The sequence below is a fragment of the Pholis gunnellus genome (assembly GCF_910591455.1).
Source record: "Pholis gunnellus genome assembly, chromosome: 15".
Lineage (NCBI taxonomy): Eukaryota > Metazoa > Chordata > Actinopteri > Perciformes > Pholidae > Pholis > Pholis gunnellus.
The window spans coordinates 6,118,018-6,138,047 of record NC_136542.1 but is presented as its reverse complement, the minus strand read 5'-3'; the positions used below and the strand labels follow the sequence as shown (position 1 = coordinate 6,138,047).

The 20,030-nt window shown below is 42.8% G+C and overlaps 2 protein-coding genes across 3 annotated transcripts; one reads left to right on the top strand and one right to left on the bottom strand.

The window, feature by feature from the left end:
• The first annotated feature begins 6,228 nt into the window (after nt 1-6,228).
• Nucleotides 6,229-13,684, top strand: tmem62 (transmembrane protein 62). Its single transcript, XM_079175206.1, has 14 exons — nt 6,229-6,299; nt 6,426-6,668; nt 7,048-7,159; nt 7,271-7,408; nt 7,865-7,910; nt 8,353-8,494; nt 8,793-8,917; nt 9,139-9,261; nt 9,594-9,749; nt 10,248-10,407; nt 10,599-10,797; nt 10,911-11,006; nt 11,188-11,306; nt 12,062-13,684. Exons 1-14 carry the CDS (start codon nt 6,282-6,284, stop codon nt 12,380-12,382), a joined length of 1,998 nt encoding a protein of 665 aa, XP_079031332.1. The 5' UTR covers nt 6,229-6,281; the 3' UTR covers nt 12,383-13,684.
• ptgr2 (prostaglandin reductase 2) lies at nt 12,756-18,408 on the bottom strand. 2 transcript variants are annotated; one of them, XM_079175207.1, is made up of 9 exons: nt 18,342-18,408; nt 18,148-18,224; nt 17,904-18,022; nt 17,541-17,732; nt 17,282-17,452; nt 16,728-16,937; nt 16,285-16,494; nt 16,116-16,155; nt 12,756-16,023 (listed from the first exon to the last, which is right to left on the bottom strand). In XM_079175207.1, exons 2-9 carry the CDS (start codon nt 18,182-18,184, stop codon nt 15,959-15,961), a joined length of 1,044 nt encoding a protein of 347 aa, XP_079031333.1. In that variant the 5' UTR covers nt 18,185-18,224; nt 18,342-18,408; the 3' UTR covers nt 12,756-15,958. The 2 variants fall into 2 exon arrangements, with proteins under 2 accessions (XP_079031333.1, XP_079031334.1); XM_079175208.1 differs by lacking the exons at nt 18,148-18,224; nt 18,342-18,408 and having other exon boundaries at nt 12,757-16,023; nt 17,923-17,939.
• Nucleotides 18,409-20,030: the final 1,622 nt, after the last annotated feature.

Sequence of the window (20,030 nt, the reverse complement as noted above, 5' to 3'; positions counted from 1 at the left end):
ATTACTATGAACCAAGATTAAGATTTAATGTATTTATCTGTACAACCTATATTTATATTTCCATAAATAATACAATGTGCCCTTCTTTGTGCAAAAAAAAGCACTATATGGTTAGATTCATGTTATCCTAGTGGAGTTACAGTGAGCCGTTTAATAACCAGTATAACATTAAGAGAGTTACACACAAAACAAATGTGTAATTTCCTTTAGAAACTAATGAAGATGTGCTTAAAATACAGCGAGTCTACGGCCATGCTACTTTCGGGACGCTGGTGTTTTGAGCTAAATGCTAACGTCAGCATAATGCTCAAAATGTTTTACCTTGTTGCTGCTGAACTGACTGACGAGTCGCCAACTTAATTTCATTGTATCTTTTTACGATGACAATGAACATCCTTAAAATAACATTGCTAACATGCTAACGTTTGGACACTGTTAGTATGCTATAATTTCAGCTAATTAGCATTAACAGAACAGTTGAGGTGTCATTAGATTTGTAGGTATTGGCAAATAAAACAAAGCACAATTATTATTATTATTAAAAGGTTGGGAGGGGGGCACCAAAGTTTGTACAGTTCATCCTCTGGAGAACATGGCGGTGTGCACCAAATCTCATAGCAATCCAGACAACAATGTCCAAATGATTCATTCAAAATCACACGGTGGTGCTGGAGGAAATATCAGGGGGATCATTAGGATTCATCCTCTGGGGATCATGAATCGCTGTACAAACCGACATGGAAATCCATCAAACTGTTAGGAAGACATTTCACTTTGGAGCAAAGTGGTGGAACGAAATCGAGCTTCTTATTCAGCAAAAACTGAACAAAACTTCTGTCAGCGTCTCTTTCTGGCAACAATGTATGTCAGTAGAAGGATTCTTGATATTATATTATCAGTGATTAACGCAGACATATGGAGCACGCCATCAAAACCACAGAGGACACATGAACCGTACGAAAACCCTTTTGACCACAGAGCGCTGAGAGACGATTCAATAACCTCTGCTGTGAGCCTGCTGTCCCAACATCAAGGTCACCCCACGTCCCGGCGTTTTTCCTTCTTTTATGGAGACAAAAATAACAGTTCTGTCACATCTGAGCCGTCGTACATGATGGGAACATTACTTTTAAGGACGAGTGAGTCATTTGGGAGAGACGGCTGACATTCAACCTCTAGTGTGAATGTGGGAAACACATAAGCCTCTGACATAGAAGTGGAAGAAAGGTCTCTGCTTCCTTGTTTTCGGTTAAAAGTCTGGAGAAGTCGAAACCGTCTCATAGCTTTTCATCCCTCAAAAAAAGTGTGTCAGAATAGCAGGAGACACTACCTGCCAATCAGGCCCAAACAGACTGCGCATAGAAAGCCACTTCTACAACACACATGCACTCAAACACAAGCATGAACACACATTGCTATGACACCTATGCACCAGCCAGGCCGCCTCACGCTGTGAATAATCTCACACCTCAGAGAGGTTCTTCCTCCTCCTCCTCCTCCTCCATACGAACCACCATCAATGAATGAATACAAAAAAACAGCCCAGGAGGAGCAGACTTCGGACCAGAAATTAAACCAATCTGTGACAACCCCGCTCCCGTCTCATCCTGATGAATCACACTTCCTGACCCCCCGCATCTCCACACGCCGACGATGCTGCTGCAGTGCCTTTTTCTTTTGCTGACTGCAGCTTGTCGTCGCCTCTGCCCTCTTTTGTGGTCTAGCTGGAAGTTTTCACAGCTCCATAAAAGCATCATGAAATGTCAATGAGTGATTCCAAAACACACATAGCATTCCTCTTGCTCCTGGAGATGTTTTGTGTGTAAATATTGACCAGAACACACTGACCCTAAAAGCAATGTTATGGGTGCACATGCTCGAGTGAGAATAACTAGACTGTAAAATCAAAACCAGTGTGGCTCAGCAGACAGACGGGGAGACTTGTTGGGCTGCTGCTGGATGAAATAAAGTGTCTGGCCTGACAACTCTGTTTGCAGGACAAGCCCTGGAGAGGAGCCAGCATGAGTGGGGGGGGGCTCCAGCATGGATGAAACTGATCCAGTCTGAAGAATCTGTGAAGGACGAGCGTGTGTTTATCTGGCATTAATGGCTGCTAATCAAGGATGCACTCACCTCCAGAGCATCTTCAAAATCCTGTAATTTAGAAGCCATTTGTGCAAAACAAATACAGGTTTGTCAAAAGGATATAACCCTCTGGTACGTTGTTTTCAATGGGATGTGACAGGTAGCAAGCTGCAGCAATATTATGACCAAAGCCGCCTATCCTGCCTGCAGTGGACAGGCTGGTCGGGCTTTGCTGTGGAGAGCTTGTTGCATAGCGAGTTGGTTACCACAGCAGATTTACTCAGGCGCGTCCACGCACATTGACCGTCCCCACACACACACACACACACACACACACATACACACACAGGGCCACGCGACCTCATCTTTGCCTGTGTGCCGTGTGTGTGTGTGTAGGAGGTTAAGCTCTGACAACATGCAGGATAACCAAACTCCACGCACGTAGCTGCTGCACGCGACAACGAATGTCTAAGATGGGTGGGTGGGAAAGAAAGGGGGCGAAACATGGGTCGGCCTCCAGTTTATTTATTTTTTTGAATCCTTACCTCTGGTCTTTGCTGCCAATCTCTTGATCCAAAAGAAGAGCCGGGTGTGGTTACACAAAATCCTCTAGGTTTGAGGGCGGCGGGGACGACGTCGAGCGGAATCCCATCGCGAGCGAACCGTGCATGAAGAAGAAGAAGAAGAAGAAGATGGTGGTTTAAAAAATAAAAAGAGCGGAGGGGTGAAATATGTCCGTGTGTGGTCGTCCGTCCCTTTTTTCCTCCTTCTGCCTGTCACCTCAGCATCTCTATCGGTCGCTGCGGATCCGTGACGTGACGAGTCTCTGTGATGATCATCAGCCTTTCCTTGCGCGCGCGGGCCCGATTCGATCGCCCCTCGCAACAAGCCCCGGGAGCGCGCGTACCGGGGTCTTTTTTTTTCTTCTTTTTTTTTAAAGCTCGTTCGCAGGTGACGCGCGCGAACTGTTCACAGTCACAGATCAGTTGTTGTTTTAACATTTTGTCGAATATTATAATAAATAGAAAAATAAATAACAATTACAGAGCCAGCAGGGAATGTTTAATAAAGGTTTTTACGTTTTATTTTTTGTTTAGAGAATTATACTTTGTTTAGAATATAATATGAAACTTTTCACAAAGACCACTGGGAGGCGACATTATGTTAAAGATGGCGTTGGTAACTGATGGCGTAGTCTTCACAGGGATTTTAATAATAATAATAATAATAATTGACTTTGCAATGTGTTAAATTTCTATCCATCACCAGTGTATTTAAAAGTTAGTTTTTTTGTTGTTGTTTTTATGCATTAACTACAATAATAATTCAACACAGCTTTTTCAAAAACATTATTGCAAATATATGCCTATTTTACTTCTGGGTGTTTAAAACAGTTTACAAAGTAGTAACATATACCCAATCTCAGTACGTTCCCATTGACATTAATGGATGAAATATATTCAAGACCACAAATGTGGTTTAGTAAATTATCTTTTCCATTTAGTGAAAAGCAATGGAACATAAATACAGTTTAAGACTCAATTTTGACCTCAACAATCAGAATTAACTTTAATTTGTTTGCGGTTTTCCATTGCTCTTACACAGAAATAGACATACAATTGAAAAACAAGAACAACCAAGCTGGAAAGGGACAACATAAACATTTGTTTTTATATATTCTAAACACTAGGACAATAGTGCAATGGTGCAGAGTGAAACGGGTGCTGGAATAAATATGGAATGATTAATGTCACAGGTTGCTTCATATACATGAGATAGGTGGATAGGTAGGTGTACTGTTCTGTGTGCATGTATATATCAGTGGCGGGCCGTCAGGGCCTGCAAAGCCTTCTCTGCTGGCCTAAACAGAATCACAAAGTTATAGCTATTTTATAATTTAATATTTTTTCTTAAATACATTTAATTTTTTCTTATATGTATTATAATTTATAAAAATATTTTTCCCATTATCTTATTTTCTCATTGCACAGCTACTGTGCTCCTCAGTTGCTCTGCTTCCAGCGCAGCTTGTTTTAAGTAGAGCTTTTATCCAATCAGATTTCACCTCTGTGTCTCTAGTAAGAAGAGAGGCCCCAGCTTGCAGACTCACCCAGTGCTGGCATGTGCAGTTTAAATTGAATGGGGACGATATTGTTGATTCAACCAATCAGATCTCTAGTTTGGGATTCATGGCCGCACCAGAACGGTTTGCAGGCCTAGTTACGTCAGTTCAGAGTCCAGATGCCTCTCTGCCAGCAAGGTGCAGAGTGTGCTGTGATTGGTCAGTGGGCGGGCACGTGACTATGAGCCCGCGAAACATGATTGCTATCAGAGCTTTGTAGCAGACAGAGTTCAAGTGGAAATATTTGATAGACATTTTACCTAGCTTTGTTTTTTTAATATGAAATGGCGGAAGGAGGAGAAACGGATTTAGTGGCGGAGTTACTGGGAACGCTTTTCTCAAGAAGGACATTTCTGAACAAACTGGACAGTAAGAAATGACCCCACAGCTAGCAGCCCTGACCAGCCAGGAAAAGGATTTGTATGCAGCGTCAGAAGCGTTGCACATATTATGGCTGGGAATGTGTTTCATTTTAACTGAGCGTCGGTACTTTTGGAGAGACTCCAGTGGATCTACAACTCACAACCGCGGCCCGCCCTTCGCCGGTCCACAGCCGAAGACAACCACCGAACGCGGTCGAAGGCGACCACCGAACTGCGGCGGAAAACGGCCCACCGACCGGCCGCGGAAGACGGACTAGCGACCGGCAGCGGAAGACAACCGAATGTCGGTCGAAAACGACGACCGAACAGCGGCGGACCACGGACAACCGACCGGCGGCGGATCCGGTTGGACTTCTTACTGGAACTGATGCACTGGGATTAAACTCTTTGTCAGCATAGACAGCATTTGGTAAGTGAACTTCGTTTGTTTACCTCTACTGTTCATTTGTCAATCGTGGCGTTTTTATGAATAGTATTTGAATGGCTCGTGTGGTGGAATGCGTGGATCCGCTGCAGGTCTGCTGGATTGATTTGTTGCTTTGTTGTCATATATATGCGACTGCTCTTGTGAGTTTGTCATTGTGTTACATTGATTTGGACTATATTGTCCGTTAATGACGCAGCGTATAATATGTGCTCGTATTCATGTATCTGCACATTTTATTTCATTTGTCAAATGTTGCAGTGTTATGTGAATATGCGGCTTTTACGCGAAACAAATAATAACCCGTAGCTGTGACGTCATAATGAGGTTATTAGAAGTGGAGAGCAGCACTGAAGGCCCAGGTATAAAATCCACGGCCCGCCACTGGTATATATATGTATATATATACATATATATATATATGCGCCTCCTTATAAGTAAGTATATGGAAATACACTTCACAATGATAGTGCCACAGTAATGCACTGTACATTTGGCTTACAAAGGGGATATTGTGTAAATAGTAAGATGCTGGATTGAGTTTGCATTGATAAAATCAAATCATGGATCATATATGTTGTGAAGTTATGAAATGATAAACAAAAGATAAGCATGACACTATATATAAACAAACACTATATAAATATATGTATGATATTTCATTTGATTGCAATATTAAGCTCTGCTCCCAGTAGACCACGCAACACTAAAAACACTAAAAATCTGTGCAGTATAAATACATATATATACATATACATAGTATATATGTAGTATAAGAGTTGTATAACAGAATGGTATATATATATATATATATATATATATATACACTGTATGCTGCTGTATAAACACTGTATGCTGCTGTAATCCTGTAAATGTCCCCCGCTGCAGGACTCATAAAGAATTATCTTATTGCATCTTATATCTTAATACTTATTTCAAAATTAAATTTGTACTCATTAAAAAAAATATATATATTTATTCCTCGCGATGACAGGAAGTCCTCGCGATGACAGGAAGCGGTGGTGTTGCGGTCGCTCGCGGTACCCGGAAAACACCGTCAGAGTGAGAGCTCCTCCTCCTCCACACACTCTTCGGTGACGTTCCACATCCAACCGGTCACAGTGTGCCGTGTTGGTAGCTGGTAGCTAAGCTAGCTAGCTAGCTGACCTGCCGGAGCTGCCTCCTCCTCCTCCGCCTTCAGAAGGCAGCTGAGCGGAGAGCCGTGACTGTGAACACCCGTCGCCTCAATGCGTCTCCCGTGGCCGCGATGGCAGCGACAGAAACGGTCTGAGCTCGTAGCTATGTAGCTAGATGGTTGACATTATATCTGTAGTTTAATGTTTAGTGTGATTCGTGCCCCTTTAGCTATTTCCACCAGTAGCTAGCTTTTTTTTTTTCCTGTACGGGACAGACGGCGGCAGCTAGCCGCCTCTCTCGTCGCTACAGGAGGATGCTGAAGCTGTTCGGCGCGCTGGTGCTCCTCGGACTGGCCCTGGCGTGCATCACCTCCTGGGTGCTGGACAGCTACGACACGGCGTGGCACCCGAAGCGGAGCGTTCATCAGCGGTCGACTGTCGGTGATGGAGAAGGATCCAAAGGGAGCTCTCCACCATTCCCCGGCGGCGAGTTGGACAATATATTCTGGTTTATACAGGTGGGCTTTATTCTGTCTCACCAGCTAGTCTTTAGTCATTTACCACAAACAGAATGATGCTGTCTACATTTAACCAATATCTCAACTTACATTTAACATAAACGTAGACGACCTACCTTTGGCTTTTGCTGTTGTAATTCACCCGCTGAACTCTGAACTGTGAATGATTGACAGAACGGGGTCACTACCACAGAAGTGTGTCATTGTCAGGTAAAAAAGAAAAAAAGAAAAGGCGCTTCAGCAATGCTGTAATTTGCAGTCAGACTTTGTACCATTCTGTTTTACAACTCTTATACTAATACTAGATAAAGACCAGATTTAAGACAATTTTAATGCTTTATTTATCACTGATTCTGTCTTTATTTACGCCTTCTTCAAGGTCTCTGACATTCACATTAGCCGCTTTCATGACCCGAGACGCATTCCCGATTTTGAAAAGTTCTGCACTGACACAATCGCAGTGATCAGGCCGGATCTAGTGCTCGCGACAGGTACAGTAACCTGCCACCCATCTTCAACTAAAGCCATCTGTGATGAGGCTGTATGGGCGTGGCCACGTTGACTCTTTACCCCCCCCCCCCCCCCACACACACACTCCACAGGGGATCTGACAGATGCCAAAACGGAGAGTAAGGTGGGCTCCCTCCAGCACGAGGTGGAGTGGCAGGCCTACCACAACATCCTGAAGAGGTCGCGCGTGATGGAGCGCACGAAGTGGATAGACATCCGAGGAAATCACGGTGATTAACCGCAGCACTTTGTTATCGTTACGTTCTCTACAATAGAAACATCCCAGAGTACAGTTCAGATTTTCTGAAGAAGCCATTAACTGCGGCGCTCGTCCCACCCCTCCTCTTCACTGCTGATGGCACGCTCTTAGATTAGATTAGATTCGATGTGAAAGGAGATATCTTTACTTTGTAACTGTAGAAAGAAACAGAGCCAGTTGTTAGATCTGGAGTTTCTCTGACCGCTCTTCTGCTCTTATCGATTATTGATCACAGTTGTTGATGTCAGTTTAACTGTTTGTGGGTGAATTTGTTCTATATCTGGTAAAAAAAAAATGTTCTAAATCTGATTCCTGGAATAAACATGTATCGGTCCATTGGGAATTTATTCATTAGACGTTCAGTATCCTCTTTCATCGTTTATATTCTGCTCAATCTCACCATTTTCTTTTAAATTTCTCCTGACAGATGCCTTCAATATTTTTTCTCTGGACAGCGTGAACAACTACTACGGGTCAGTATGAATTGGTCAACAGTACAGTAAATGCCTGATTGTCACCCAGTCTCTACTCCTGCATGTCTTGAGTGTGAAGTGGATCAGAGCACACAGTAACTTCAGTAGTCTCAGACCTATTTATCGACAATAGCCCAAGCAGTCTGAGCTTCCTGAGGACTAAAATAGAAGCAGAATCTGCATGAAACAGAGGCCGACTCGCTTTTCTTCTGACACAAATGATGTTTTATGTGACACTGCTGCTCCTGTTAACGCTGATTGATCTTTTTATCTCCTTTTAATATTCTTAATGTCGTGGTCCAGACACAATCTGTCTTGGCTAATTTATTTATCTGAAATTCATCGAATTATCTCAGGACTCGATTGGAGCTGCTGGCTCCGTCCCAGACCGCCGCATCTCGTTGCTCACGTCGATTTTTTCTTTTCTCCCAATTTTCTCCAGGAAATACTCAGCTAATCAGAAAGTAGGCTCCTTCCACTATGTTCACAAAACACCCTTTGGCAACTACTCCTTTGTCTGTGCGGATGCCACTCTGACACCGGGACCCAAGAGGCCGTACAACTTCTTTGGTATTCTCAACCAGGTACAACCGTCCGGCACCTTCACTGAACTTGTGTCAAACGTCACAAAGCAGAGAAGCTTTGAATACTCACTCGTTGGAGGAGACTTAAATGTTTTAAGGTCTTTTTCCTCTAAAGGGAAATGTGGCCGTTGAATGTTAAAATCAGAAATAGGCAAATAGAAGGTTGTACTGACACATATAACGTTACAAAACGTACAGTATCCTCGTACTGTGTCTTCAAAGCACTCATACACTGTAGAAAATGAATGTAGTGGAACAGATGTTATTATAGTGTTTTTTTTAACTGAATATGTGACAGACTCAAATGGACTTGCTGGACACGTTCAGAGTTGAGAGTCTGAAAAGCAACCAGTCGATCTGGTTCGGCCACTACACCACTTCCACCGTCGTCTCCCCGTCTCCGGGAGTTCGGGACGTCATGAGGTAAGAAAATGCTGGATGTCAAACCAGTTTGTTTGAAGAGGGTGTGTGTGTGTGTGTGTGTGAATACGCATTGTCTCGTTGGCGTTCAGTGGGCTGCTCTTTTGACATTGATTGCTTTATTTTGCATTTTCAGGAACACTCAAAGTATTTTCAAGCAGTTGTTTGGAAATCATGACAGTGTTATCACAGTTCTCTGATATTTGGGACGTGTTGTGTTTTAGATCTGCTGTTGCATATCTGTGTGGCCACCTGCACACACTGGGCGGCCTGATGCCCGTCCTCCACAGCCGACATCCTCAAGGCACCCTGGAGCTGGAGCTGGGCGACTGGATGGACAACCGCAGGTACGGAGAACAGGATCGCAAAATATTACACACACACACACACACACACACACACACACACACACACACACACACACACACACACACACACACACACACACACACACACACACACAGAGCTCTCACAGGGCATCTGCAGAACTTGAAAAGTCTTAAAAAGCTTAAAAAATATTGTTATAAAATAAGAAGAAGTACTGAAAAAAAAACGTCATACCAATAAATTATTTTCGGCATATCGTCCCTGGTTTTCATACTGTGAATTGCACTCTATGTGGTATTAAAAATGCTTTAAAAACCTGCAGAAACCCCACATCTCACACATCTGTCTGCAGGTACAGGGTTCTGGCCGTAGACCACGACCTGCTGAGTTTCTCCGACCTGAGGTTCGAGCAGTGGCCGGCGGTGCTCATCACCAACCCCAAGGACGCACAGTACCTGCACCCCGGAGTGGAGCCGCTGGGTCGAATACGCAGGTCGACACACATCAGGTGTGTGTTCAAGTGTGTGCGTGTTGACTGCTTGTTGAACCATAAACCCCTCGACGACACACGAGACCACAACAGTAATTTATACAGAGCACCTGATACGTAATATACCCAGCTGGCAATGTTTAATATTACATCACTGTGGAATAAACTGCGGTTACTTTGGTCTAAGAGCTCAGTAGCAGTACTATGTATGTCAATATCTGGAGACAGCTTTCGATGCCATTTGGTAGAAAGTTAGCAACAAGTAAGGAAGTTCATTTTTAGTTAGGTACCTTTTTTGGGCTATTTCTCACAAACTAGGACACTTATTTAAATGAAAATAACATCTGTTCATGTGTTCCTGATGCACATCTAGATGCAGATTTTCTTTTGTTTTTGCAACCTTGGCAGAAGTTCATCAGAAAGTGTTTTTTATTAGGCGACCAGTAAGCACAATACACACACTGCCTTTATCTCATTTTCAATGTGAAAACATTCCTTTTCGGTGGTTCTCGATAGGATCTTGGCCTTCTCGGAGGCCCCAATCACAGCGGTGCATGTGAGCGTCGACGGGGAACCTCTGGGGACCGGCCACTCGGCTGGAGGTCCCCTCTACGTTCTGCTGTGGGATCCGTCTCTCTACCTCACTGGGCTGCACACCATCAGAGTTAAAGTGAAGGTCGGCACAGCCGTCATATATCTCCCCATTCAAGTGTTAAATATTTCATAGGTCTTAATTACATTTGGTTTCTTTTGCTTGAGTTCAACTATGATTCAGTTGATAGATCTGCTGTCTGTGCACTGGAGGCTTTTAATGCGCTCTTTCTTATAATTCCGATCGTTTCGTGCGTTTGTGTGTGTGTGAGTCAGGACTCGGCAGGCCGGTCGTCAGTGCGGGAGCAGCACTTTACTCTGGAGGAGAACCTCACCCCGAGCTTTGGTTTCGTGCAGTCCTTCATCCTCCTCACAGACCACTACGTCCTGGCCCGAGTGGCCTTCATTTTCATGATGCTGCTAAATGTCGGGGTGCTGCTGGCCTTCAGGTTCCTGCGTGTTCCTGCTGGGAGAGGTGAGCGATTATCGGATGTCCACGATCCGACTCTAGGCTTAAGTAACTATTTACATAACATCAATTGTTCTTCATATATTCATGCATGTTTTTGTTTTTTTTATCGCCTACAGGATTGACCTCTCAAGCATGTATGTCGCTCCACCTGGTCAGCACAATGGACACCTTCTACTACTCTCTGCTGCTGTTTAACCTGTGCACAGCCGTGGGTGGGTTTCCTCTCTTTGTCTGGTGCTTCAGGCAGAACACGCCTCTACTTTTTAGAATAATGTTCTAGCAAAATCACAATATCTCCGAATTTAAGACTCAAATCTACTGTGACATGGTTAACATGTTGGTTTGTTCCTGTGTGAGTAACTCCTGTGTTGTCTCCGCCTCTCTTCCCTTCAGGTCCGTGGTTCATAGGAGAGCTGATTGAGGGCCATAGTGGTGCCTGCTTCGCCTTTGGGGTGTTCATCGATGGACACTTCCTGGAGGGCAGCCTCACTTATGTCGTTGGAGTCGTTCAAGTAAGGAATTGCGTTTTATCCAGCACGTGTACATCTCGTTTATGTGTGTACATGAGGAAGACCTTCTGCAGATATGTGAAAGGGGTGACTCGTGGTCATAAACCAACAGAGAAGTAATACTATTGTTTAACAGCTAAAAAGCTGGATATTTCCCTCAAGAGCTAAAAGGGACGCGTGTATCGGACTCACATTCATCAGGTGAAACACACAACCCCCAAATAAATGCTAACGTTGCTTCATATTTGTTTAGTTGGGTAACTGTTTGCTAACAAGTTGTCTGTCGAGTTAAAAAGTGGTACTATGTCAATGTTCACAGCTTGTTCCCACCGCCCCCAGGGGTCCAAAAATACTCTCTTTGGGGTTTAACTTTTGTTCAATCTTATATTTTTTATGAATTTATATGTTTGAACATTGTGAAGGATTCAGTGGTTCCCGACATCAGGGTCCAGAAGATATATAAGAAAATCAAATTTTAGCTTCTTTTTCCTTTTAAAATACTGAATACTTTGACCTCTTGTTTGTTTGTGCACGTTCACTCCAACCTGTGATGAGGGTTCACAGGTAAATATTTGTATTCATTTTAAAGGGTCACTAACCAAACAGGTTGTGAACCCCAGCCTTCTACTTCTACATTAACATGGTCTCTAACGATACGCTCATATTCTGTTGTTGAAGTATTTTGTTGTACCAACAACCCGCAGTGATAATCAAGTACTAATCACATCTAACTGGAGTCATTACCTCCCCCCTGTCAGATGCTGTTCTTCAACATGCCCCTCACCTGTTATCTCTGCTGGAGCATCCACCACCGCGGCCGAGGCAACACCTTCCGATCCCACTTCCTGCGGCCGGGCTACCGCTGGCGGACTCTGGCGGTCCACCTCTTCATGCTGCTGCTGCTCACTTGGCAGGTCCACTCCTGCTACTTCCTCCTGGAGACCTATGGCCTAGTGGCCTTTTTCCTGTCTCCGGTCCGCACGTGGGCGCTGGGGCTCAGCCTGCTGTTGGTCTACCGCGCCTGGACAGGCCCCGCCCCTCCGGTTCGCGACAACAACAAGAGCGTCTCTCCCTCTTGACAGTAGTTTCACTGTGCCACCGCGACTCCTCCTGGAGCCTGACTCACAGATATATTTTGCTGTCTCTTATCCCACCCTGAAAGCCTCAATTTTCCCAAGACAGCAGCCCCCCTCCCCTCCTCCTCCTCCTTTCTTTCTCTCCTCCTTCAAATAGCCACTTCACAGTACATCACTCACTATCCTGTTTATAGATAGTATTGTTTGCTTAATATGCATGTTATTGTAAAACACCGGTGAGCACATTTCTGGCCACATTCATAGCAATGTGTACAGTGTAAAAAGAAACGACACCTTGGATACATTGGGGGTAAAATGGCCTGTTTGAGCTATGTGAACTAGTCCCAATGTATGCCACAGTTAATGGTCTATCCTGCTGTGGTTTAAGCTGACTCATGTACTTGAGCTTTAGCACTTTTTGGAAGTGCTGCCTTGGCCGAATGCCACTTCACCACTGCCAAAGGATGAATAAGAAAGGTACCAGCTTTTATTCTTCCCTCTGAAAATCATTTTCATTCACTAATGAAGGCTGGACGTGCCAAATCCAAACCTGGGTGTTTTAACTTCCGACATACAAACTGTGTGGATGAGAAAGCGTCATTTTGTACGCTGTAAAGCTTTCCTAACGCCCCGTGGCGGACAGAGCGCGGTAGTTACAGTGACACAGGTAATGCAACCTAGACGATTATGTTATAAGTTCATTCTACACATCAATCAAATACTGTGTGTACAAGTAGTTAATGAGAAAAGAATTGCATTGCGCACAACTGCCACGTTAAAAAAAAAGTATATTTGCATTTAATAGTCAAACGAAAAACTTTAATGCCGGTTTTCACCAAAACACGACGAGCTGGTCCGACTCCTTCGTGCTCCTTCAAACGTGACTACAGAAAGCAGCTGTTTGTTTCTCAGGAATGTGAGCACTTGAACAATAGGCTGGTCCCAGATGTATTTCAGGACAATGTTTTTATACTCCATCGTAGCTCAGTGAACTAAAAAAAAAAAATCATGTGAAACTATCCAGATGTGTGGTGGCTAAAAGAAACAACAAAATGAATGTGTTACGTGGTGAAATGAGATGAACCAGTACTATGCTGTTTTTAATTTATTCTTCCTGATTGTATTGAGTGGTTTATTTTTTATTTTCCTTCATGTTATATATCTGCACTGGTAAAGGGCATCCCTTGCGTTGGAAGTTAATTTGACAGCTTTGTGTGTGAAAACAATGTTTGTCTGTATTTTTCCCCCCAATTCCTTTTTTTTTTCTCGTGAAGGTGCGAGTGAAGTAAACCGTGTCTGTTTGCACTCTTAATTCAATCCTTTCTCGTCGGAGGTAGCAGGTGCCTGGATTCCACAAGAACAAACTGATTTAAAGACAAATAGGGCGAAGACCACATTTATCAAGTCTTTTAATAGAATCAATGTTCCAACAGAGTTAGATCCGGGTTGTTGTTGTTCTTTTCAGAACCATGCCCAGCATGAGTGCAGCATAATTGCTCAGCGCTGCGATAAAACACGCAGTTTAATATTAGAACAGCTGCTAGACAATGAGAAAATGAAATGAAGTGCACTCTTGCTGGCAATGGTTTAATAACTCTCTGCATAGACGAGTCTTTTGTACTACCAAAAGTATAATTCCAGCATAAAGACATTAAAAATTGATAGATTTACTGCAGTTATTCTCTAAGGATTCTCAGTACAAGTTGTGCAATCTGTCCACCAGGAGGCGGCATTGTGTTGCATTTCACTTCCACCCTCCAAATCATGCATGGAACCGTTTTTTTTTTTTTTTAATCTTTGCAGAAAAGCAGCAAAACCATATCTGGATGAGACAATTTTGATAGTTGATAAATTCTCACTCATTATGTTTAACTGGTTGATTGTTCTGTACCGTACACTGATTTGACTGTTGACGAGAACAGCAGACATCAACCACTATGTGTCTGAGAGAAGTGATGTACTAAGTGTTCACTTATTGACTTACTCTGCATCCCCTCCTATGTTCAAACACTGAAGTATATGAATGAAAAGACGATTTTACACCTGCCACATGTTTTTTCTGGTGACAACTAAAATTAGAGCCAATCACATTTTTTTTAATTTTATTAATGGTTTATAGTGCTGTGGAATAAAATGTTCATTACAGTAAATCATATACTTTGCGTTTGTCTTCACTTTATTGTCACAGGATGTGAACGAGAATATGTAGCCCAACACTGATTATGTCAAGAAATAAAACTAAGTTAAATAATTAAAACGGAGAGTGAAAAGAAGAAAGGTTTTATATTTCAGCTGCATGATTCTTTATCTTTTTGTTGAATCTTGGTACACATTTAATGAGTTTGCTATTGGTGTGTAGCTTAACTGAAAACATTGGTAGAAAATAAACACTAAGTAGCCATTTCTGCTAGTTAAAGCTCTTCGCAGCTCGAAACAGGGCATGTTTATCATCTGTAACGTTGCTGCTGAAGCTTTGCTCGTGCAGTCTTTGTAGCTTTTGCTGGAAAGCTCAAGCAAACAAATTGAGTTAATGCTACTTTAAAATCTTTAGTTTAACAGCATGAGACAGGAGAGTCACAAGTCACATCTACACAATAAAGTCTAGTTTTCTTCAAACTAAGCCATTCGTAATGTTAATTGTGTGCATTCTGCTGGCGTCACTGTATAAACTCTTAAAGCAATTTAGCCAGCAAGCTAGTTAGCTTGCTAAGCTACTTAAAGATCTTTTATTTAGTTAAAAAAATGAATCACATCTACACAATAAAGTCCAAAGCCTTATTTCCATTGTGGTGAAGATAATAGAAATGTGACGTTACTTTAAGACGACAATGATGTGTTAGCTAGCTAACTTTTGTTATTATTATTATCAGCTTGCCAGCCCTTTGCTACGTGTAAGGACAGTGATGCTTAAGTAATAAGCATTAACACTACATGCACTAGCTGTGGTTTTATGAAGACAGTTAGCTTAGGCTAGGTAGCTAGCTGGTAGTGTTTTCAGTTAAAGCTAACTAGCCACAGTTTTACTTGTTCCAATGATGTTTGTATTACCAAGATCTTTTTTTCAACTGATTGGAGGTATTTCTTTTACACTCAATTGTAATTATTACACTAACAGTATTTCGTCTTTGACTTGTTTGACAGACTTTTTTGCCAGTTGTTGGGCTCCATACAATAAAACAAGCTAAAGTCTTATTATGGCATTATTATTATTGTTGTTTTCTTCACTGGCACATTTTAAAACCATGACAAGCTGTTGCAATTTAGAAGGAAGTTAATATCATGAGGTAGTATTACAATGTAGTACTCTACATTATTAAACTGCTGCACCAATATCCAAAAGTCAAAATCAATATTAAGTTTTAGAATTCAAGACGTATCTAACCTCCAAGCACTCTTTACATTTATTTTTCACAAGCACACAATTTCAGACACTGTGATTTTTTTTCATTCATGGTTCATAATTGTAATCAACTGGAATCGGCTAATTAATGCAATATCTCATTTGAGTTTATTAAGTTAGTGTCAATGGCAGTGATAGAAACTGTAGTTTAATTTCCCCAGGCGTCTGCCAGGTTTCCTTCACTCTGATATCTTTATAACTTGCTTGCCAATGTTTCCCCCTGTCATCATAGAGCAAAATGCATCTGCAAGAAAATGAAAACAAATGATTCAACTCCTGCCAGGTTAACAAGAAGTCACACAATAAAGAAACATGCAACAATTAAATCTTACATACCTCCCATATTTTCGATACCATTCACCACAGTTTCCAGCACCTGCAGAGTGAAAGCATTGTTACAACTTAATTATGCAAGGAGACAGAGACAGAGAAGAGGTTTGCATTCTGCAAAAGAACAAGAACACCCACATACTCAACCACGCATCATCGTGCATTTCCTCCTTACATTGATTTGGCCTGATTGAACTCGCTGGCTGAGCTCACAGAGGGCAGCTTCAGCTTTGTTCATGTAGTTAAGCACCGTGAACCGCTCCCGTGTGATGTTCTTCCTTCGCAGCGTTTCATTTATCTCATCGCTCAGCGGCGGAGGATACGGCACATCCTTGTTGTACTGTGAGATCTGCCCACACAGGATCACATGGCTGCCGTTGTTCATCTGGAGGAAGGGGGAGGGTTGGAGGTCAATGTGTGACGTCGAGTTCATGAGACACAAAACACTCACTGTTGGAACTCAGGAGGAAGCATTTCAGAATCCACAGCCACAGGGAAAGAAAAAAACACCTAACGCCTCAAAATTCACATATTTTCAAGCCTAAATAAACCACAAATGTTCAAGTACAACATCCACTACATTATGTTCTGCGCACGCAGACACAACTCGAGCAGTACCTGTGCGATTACAGTATCACTGATGGCACCTCCGACGTTGTCAAAGTAAACATCTATCCCATCAGGGCAGCACTCCTTGAGCCTTGAAGGGACGTCCTCTTGGCGGTAGTTGATGGCTGCAGAGAAGCCCAGGTCATCCACTAAAGCTCTGCACTTCTTGTCAGAGCCGCAAATGCCAACCACTCTCACACAGCCATCCAGTCTGCCAATCTGGAAAAATAAGAGCAGGGTGAAGTGATACAATCAGGATTCACATCCTCTTCTCTGTAATCGCATCTCTGTTTATGGTTAGCCAGGTTAGATCTGATACCCTGAGTGTGGTTATTCAAAAGAATAGCTGTTATAGTTACCACCAACTATCTTGCCCTTATCTTTCTTACATTTAAACATTTTAAAAGATTAAAAAGAGGTTTTAATTCACTCCAAGGAAACTAGAAATAAGGTAATTTTAAGAATGCCGTTTCTGTGTATTTTGCCAATATCTCAGGTATCTATAACTGTGTATACTACATTAAAGCCGGAATGGACAAAAGGCTGAATTGTGCTGTGGTTACCTGTCCAGCTATGGAGCCACAGGCCCCAGCCGCGCCACTCACCACCATGGTCTGATTGGCCCCTTTGGTCACATTACCCTTCTCCCTTATGCCCAACAGAGCAGTGAGGCCTGTTATGCCAACTGCACCCAAAAAGTAGGACAAGCGCCCATCAACCAACTGTGGATCAACCTACAATACAAACAGAAGCTGTTATCACATTTGGTATTCATTCATGCGGGTAACTTTTATTGCATGCATGCGTTTTCAAATGCCACACCTTCTGTAAGGCACTTCCTTTCATCACAGCATCGGTCTGCCAAGGCCAGTTGAAGGAAGTGACCACATCTCCCTCACTGCAAGCGCTGCAGCGGCTGGACTCGACCACGCCGACACCTCCGCCGTCCACACACTCTGACAGTTGCCACGGAGTCGCATAATCAACACCGGTGTCTTCGTTCATTCTGCACCGCTGAGAAGCAAAAACAGGAAGATAGGTAAGAGGATTTATGCTCAACTCTCGTCTTGAACCCTCTATGGATAGCACAGGCGGACTAGTTTGTATGATATAACTGTGGTTGTGTAACTGCAGTGGCAAGAAGAAGCTTGAGGACTTGCTTCTTCACTGAAAACCTTTTAATACCATGTAAGGGTCGACTGACAGGCAAAGCGTCCGAACGAGGACCTCCCCATCTTTCAGGTCAGGTGCCAAAGTCGTCTCCTCAAGACGGAAGTTTTCAGGAACTGGCGCCCCGTTGTTACCTTTATGCATAAATAAGTAGTTTGATTAAACGTAAGCCACACGTGTGCAGTAATGTTGCAGCACGACACACAACGAACAATGTCATCTTCCGTTATTAAATGAATTATAATAATAAGTTTCCAACCTGGTCGTGAGTTGAGGACGATTCTCTGCACCTGCATCCTTGAAAAGTCACGTTAGCTTTGACTGGTACAACCGGACCTGGCAACAAACATCAGGCGTTATGTGCGCTAACGTCTCAGTGTTAAAAGGAGCAAAATGTTCTGTGCACCTCATGCAAATTGCCGACTAATTAAATAAACACTGTGTTTACTTTACCGGATCAATTCCTTCTGAATCTGAGCTAGCAGAAAGTCAACAGACCCCTGTAATGGCCTCACTCAGCGCACAGCAAGATAGCACCCTGCCACCAACTTCCGTCTTCGTTAAAATTCCGTTAGGCAGTTAGAACCGATCTTCTTTAGCTGGAGTTAGCATGTCATCTGTGATTCTGTATCCGTTTTATTTTTAAACACACTTAATCAAAATAGTGACGGACCCCCGTGACATCCACTGTCGATAAGTCTTCAATTTTAGATCTAAAATAATGACAATGTGAGATATTATACGCAGATGCGACATGATGTCCCCGATGTTCCGGTATAGCGGGTGGTTACTATCTCGTCGTTCATGTGTCGTCTTTTAAGTGCCCCAGTTGAGCCGCTACAGCAGCTCTCAACGACCTATTGTTAATCCAGCTCATTAGCACCGAGTGCTGCTGTTAACTATTCTCGACAGTGAATTTAACTGCAATTACAATCGATGTTGACAATGCAATCAAAGATCGTAAACGCAGGCAGGTCCCATAGACGGGTTTGCAGGATCGATTGCTAGCTAAAAGTCTTTCAAACTGGGGAAGTGACGCTTTGTGGAGGAATCTGAAAAAAAAAATAAAAAAAGTTTAGGGGCTTTCATGAGTAAAACGCTGCCGTTGCATTAGTTTACGGCCAACTGTCGCTGCAACACGACATCGTCAACACAGGGAAATGAAGGCGTATGTGTGCCATCATGGAGGGACAGAGCTTAATGTAAGTACAGTTCTGCATGCTAACATATTTAATTAGTTCATGATGGCTTAGTAACAGAAGAGAGCTAACGTTAGCTTCACCTGACCTGATCTCCACCACCAAATGTCAAAATACCACAGACACGTGTGCCATTATGTATTGCCTGTAGCTAAAGTACTTGCTGTTCTATTTGTTGTGCAGAACAACAACAACAAAAAGCCTCCTACAAAAACAGTCGTCAATACAATCAGCTGAGTATATAATGATATGCTTAACTCAAATGTCAACTCTAAAATTAAAATAAAACAGTGCAAGTCAATAGTAACAGTGACCTTTAATTACCTCCAAATTGGCATTTGTTAAAAAGAATCACCTGATGTGCACTTTATTTTGCAGGAAGATTTTTGGTGAAATACAGGATATTGGTGTCTAGGGCTGCAGCTATTGCAGCTATTGATTCTGTATTGCAGCTATTGATTCTCATCAATGTATCTGCTCGTTCAATTCTACAGGTGTGGACTATATAACATGTCGTAAAATATAGAAAAGAAAAGTGCCCCAGCAATTCAAATTGCAGAATTGCAGCAAATCTGTGCTGCAACCATTTAATACTTGGCTTTTTTTGGGCTTGAAAAACAACGATTATTCAATAATCCAATCACCACTCTTCTGTCAGTCGACTAAGCAATTGATCCAATAATCCTTCCAGCACTACTGGTATCAGCTTCAAGGAAACTCACACACGCACACACACAAACACTCACACCACATTTGCCAGTGCAGTGTCATCAGTGGCAGACATGTCAGTCTGACTCGACTTCTTGTCAACGGCATCGGTGAATGTTTTCAGGCTTTGCACGTTATTTTAAGGGTCAGAGAGAAGAGAGAGCGAGAGACTTGGAGAGTCAGATTGCAGCCCTGCAGAGCTTGGCACATGCCTGGTCATGCCCAATGCCATGAT

Excerpts from the sequence above, each read along its gene's own strand:
- tmem62 (XM_079175206.1), top strand. Across the intron at positions 8,495-8,792 it reads TCTTTGGTATTCTCAACCAG|ACTCAAATGGACTTGCTGGA; the intron begins GTACAACCGTCC and ends AATATGTGACAG. Across the intron at positions 10,798-10,910 it reads GCGTGTTCCTGCTGGGAGAG|GATTGACCTCTCAAGCATGT; the intron begins GTGAGCGATTAT and ends TATCGCCTACAG.
- ptgr2 (XM_079175207.1), bottom strand. The coding sequence starts at position 18,184 with ATGCAGGTGCAGAGAATCGTCCTCAACTCACGACCAG. Across the intron at positions 18,023-18,147 it reads CGTCCTCAACTCACGACCAG|GTAACAACGGGGCGCCAGTT; the intron begins GTTGGAAACTTA and ends TTATGCATAAAG. Across the intron at positions 16,024-16,115 it reads TGGTATCGAAAATATGGGAG|ATGCATTTTGCTCTATGATG; the intron begins GTATGTAAGATT and ends ATTTTCTTGCAG.